This window comes from Terrapene carolina, unplaced genomic scaffold (genome assembly GCF_002925995.2).
Source record: "Terrapene carolina triunguis isolate 2854851 unplaced genomic scaffold, T_m_triunguis-2.0 Scaffold21924, whole genome shotgun sequence".
NCBI lineage: Eukaryota > Metazoa > Chordata > Testudines > Emydidae > Terrapene > Terrapene triunguis.
The window spans coordinates 19-3,992 of record NW_020686275.1 but is presented as its reverse complement, the minus strand read 5'-3'; the positions used below and the strand labels follow the sequence as shown (position 1 = coordinate 3,992).

General features: G+C 67.4%; 1 protein-coding gene across 1 annotated transcript; it reads left to right on the top strand.

The window, feature by feature from the left end:
- Positions 1 to 278: 278 nt before the first annotated feature.
- LOC112123018 (electron transfer flavoprotein subunit beta) lies at positions 279 to 2,966 on the top strand (the record flags this gene model as incomplete). The annotated part of the gene is made up of 5 exons (XM_026662062.1): positions 279 to 437; positions 817 to 879; positions 1,108 to 1,266; positions 2,284 to 2,465; positions 2,774 to 2,966. Coding segments are annotated over 4 exons (552 nt in total), but the record flags the coding sequence as incomplete, so codon positions are not given.
- Positions 2,967 to 3,974: the final 1,008 nt, after the last annotated feature.

Below are 3,974 nucleotides of genomic sequence, written 5' to 3'. Positions count from 1 at the left end.
CCCAAGCCAGGTACCAGTCCCCACCCCCTGCTCCCCCTGACGCCCCCCCCGCCCCTCTCCAGCTTCCCCCCCACCCCCAAGTGCCAGGCCTCAGCCCTATTGGCCGAGGGAGAGCTGCTACCCCGCCCCCTCCGGCTGAGAGGCCAAGGGCCGGGCGGACCCCGGGGAGCCAGCCCCTGCCCTGGAGTCGGGGCCACATTTGGGGGACCGTGTGTTGGGTGGGTCGGGATCCAGGGGCTGCCCTGCCTGTCCCTCAATCCAAACTCCGCCCCCTGCAGGAGACCATCCGGACCGCGCTGGCCATGGGGGCTGACCGGGGGCTCCACGTGGAGATCCCAGCCCCCCAGTACGAGAGCCTCGGCCCCTTCCAGGTGGCCAAGATCCTGGCGGCGCTGGCCAAGAAGGAGGGGGTCAGCCTGGTGCTGCTGGGCAAGCAGGTGAATTCCCCTCCCCCGCTCTGCCCCATGGGCTCATCTACCCCAGTATCCTGCCCCCCACCCTGCCCGCTCAGCCCCACGGGCCCATCTACCCCGCTATCCCACTTCCTCCCTGCCCCCCACTCCTCCCCGCTCACCCCCACGGGCTCATCTACCCCAGTATCCTGCCCCCAACCCTGCCCGCTCAGTCCCACGGGCCCATCTACCCCGATATCCTGCCTCCTCCCTGCTCAGCCCCTCGGGCCCAACTACCCCGCTATCCCGCCTCCTCCCCACTCAGCCCATCTCGGGCCCAGCTCGTGACACTGCTCCCTGCGGCAAGTGATGGGAAGGGGCCCAAGGGGCCCGTCCAGGGTGTGACTCGTTTTCTCCTTCCCAGGCCATCGACGACGACTGCAACCAGACAGGGCAGATGACGGCGGCGCTGCTGGACTGGCCCCAGGTGGCTGCCCCCCTGGTGGGGGGTCCTGGCAGCAGGGGGTTCTGGAAGCTGCGGGTGGGAGGATCCCGGCAGTGGGGGGCTCTAGGGCTGCGGGGTTGGATCTTGGCAGCGGGGACCTCTGGGAGCTGCTGGAGGGGGGGGGGGGGGGGGCCCGGGGGGGGGGGGTTGGGGGGGGGGGGGGCGGAGGATTCTGGGTGATGGGCGATAACACCCCCCGTGCCCCTGCAGGGGACCTTCGCCTCGGCGCTGACGCTGGAGGGGGAGCAGCTAACGGTGGAGCGGGAGGTCGACGGGGGGCTGGAGAGCATCCGGCTCAGGCTGCCGGCCGTGGTGACGGCCGACCTGCGGCTCAACGAGCCCCGTTACGCCACCCTGCCCAACATCATGGTGAGGGGAGGCTGCCTCTGGGGTGAGGTGGGGGGGGGCTGCTTATATCGGGACCCCTCCCCCGGCTCAGAGATGCAGCCACCTCTGGGGCGGGGCAGGGGCTGGTTATATGGGGACCCTTCCCCTGGGGGGGTCTCGCACAACTCTTCGCTAGTGCCAAGCCGCAAACCCCTCCGGGCGCTGGCATCGCACAACTGGTATCCTGGGGAATACCCCAGAGCCGCTCACCCAGGGAAAGGCCCCGGCCTGGCACCCCACATCTGTACTCTCCAGCCCTGGGCGGCCACCTGACCAGTGTAAGTTCATTACCTAGGCCGGTCCCCCCTCGATGTGGACAGGACACGCACCAGCCTTTGTAAATCGAGCGGAGGTTTCCCGAGCGCCCCTTTTTAGGGAAAGCTCAGAGCCGATTAACCCCCAAGAGCTGGATGGTACGTGATTGGTCGCCGTCAAAGGGCAGAGAGCAAAGAAAAGAGAAGCTAAAGGCCCAGTGTCAATCTGACACCGTCTCACACTGGGCAGGGTTGAGATCTGCCACTTTCTCACCCTGCTGCACGTTGCCGGTTTCCCTCCAATACCAGGACCAGGCTCCTCGGTTGAAGTTTTCTCTTCCCCGGCGCTCTGGGTGGGGGTCCTGTGTGTGTCAGTAGCGTATTTCACGCAGCAAAATCTCATCCCCTCGTGCGCCCCGGGAGGGTGTGTGTGTTTGGACAGAACAGCGGGTTTCAGCAGATCATAGATGCCTTACCTGGCCTGCTCCCTATGGAACATCCCAGCCACGCTGGAGTGAATACAGGGGTCACCAGGAGCGGTTTGGAGGTGCACTGTGTCACCGTAACAGCCACACGACACCAGACCACAATATCGGAGTTACCTGTGCGGGAAATGTCAGGAACTGGAGCCTGATGGGACTCCTGGGTTCTGTCCCAGCTCTGGGAGGGGAGTGGGGTCTAGTGGTTAGAGCAGTGGGGGCTGGGAGCCCGGACTCCTGGGTTCTACGCCTGGCTCTCTCCCCAGAAAGCCAAGAAGAAGAAGATTGAGGTGCTGAAGGCATCGGACCTGGGGGTCGATCTCTCCTCCCGGCTGGCCGTGCAGTGCGTGGAAGAGCCGCCCCAGCGCCAGGCCGGCGTCAAGGTGGAGACAGTGGACGACCTCGTGGGCAAGCTGAAGGAGGGGGGCCTGATCTGAGCCCCCGGCCGGTGAGTGCGGCCCCTGGCCCCGGCTCTCCCCTTGCAGACACTGACAGTACTGGGGAGAGAACCCAGGAGTCCGGGCTCTCAGCTCTCCCCCCCCCCCCCCGGCTCTAATCACTAACCCCCCTCCCCAAGCTGGGGAGCGAACCCAGGAATCCTGATGCCCAGCCCCTCCCCCCCAGCCCTCCTCTAACCACTAGAGACCACTCCCCTCCCAGAGCTGGGGAGGGAACCAGGCCCCCTGGCTCTCCCCCCCCCCCATAACCCCTGGAGTCCCCCCACACTGATCTCTCTGTGGCTTGTTTCTCTTCCAGCCCCTCCTGGAGCCGCTGCGCCCGGCTCTCCTGCTGCTGTGACGGGCGGTGCCCTGGGGGTCCCCGTCCCCGGGACCTGGCACTGCCCCCCATGATTGTAACCGTGCTGCCTTCCGGCCCCGCCGGCCACCCCTGAGCCGCTGCTCCGTCAGCCCCGGTGCTCGGGAACCATAAACCCCGCTGGGTCTTTGGAGCGTCGCTGTCCGTCTGTCCTTCGGCCGGCCCAACCGCGCCCGGGGAGGGGTCCTGGCTTTGGGGGGCGGCCCAGGCCCAGAGGCGGAGTGTGTGTGGGTGGGGGGGGGTTGTGGAATAAGGGGGGGGCGTACGGGGGCGTGGGGGGGGGGTTATTGGAGGGAGGGCATGGGCTGGGAAGACAAGGTGGGGTTTTGGGGGGAAGGGGGGGGGGTTGCGGTTTTTGGGGGGGAGTTGTAGGGGTGGGGTTGGGTGGATAGACGTCTGGGGGTGGGGCTTGTGAGGATGTGGGGGCGTTATTGGAGGAATGATGCCCGGGAGCTGCTGCAGGGCCCCCCAGGGAGACGCGGACGGACGGGGGCCCCTCACGAGAGCCGGGATCGATCCCGGCTGGGCTCGGGCGGGCGGCTCTTCCCCTCACTCCCAACTGAGGAGGTGGGGCCCAGTGGAGGGAAGGCAAAGGGGGCGGATCCTGCTGTTCCCCTGTGGAACTCCCTGCCGCTGGATACCCCTAGGCCTGACCAGGCTGCGAATGTTCATCCTCCCGCGCTGCTCCCCCTGCTGGCGTAGCAGAGCCCCTGGGGGGGGGGGAGCCCCCTGGCGGCTACAGCCCGGCTCCCCCATCTTCCTCTGCCGCAGCTGGCCCTGGTCAGGGCCCATCCTGGAGGAGACGGGCCTGGGCCCATCCGGCTGCACCCCATCCCGGCTCCGGTCCCCGCCCTGCTGCAGCCCAGCCCTCGGGGGGGGACGGGGGACTTTCACAATGGGTCCATCAGTTCAGTGCCCAGGAGGGGCTTGAGAAGGGGGGTTCAGAGAGTCCCAGCAGCAGGGGCTGGCATGGGGTGGGTCCCTGGAGGGGGGAGGAGGTTTTGGGTGTGTACGGCTGTTGTCGCCCCTTGAGCCGGGCCCCCTGCTGGGGGTGGGGGGTGTCTGGGAGTCTGTCTGCTTCAAAGCCGAAGAACCGGTCCCACACCTTTCACCCCCCCCACATGCAGAATTTTCCCTGCCC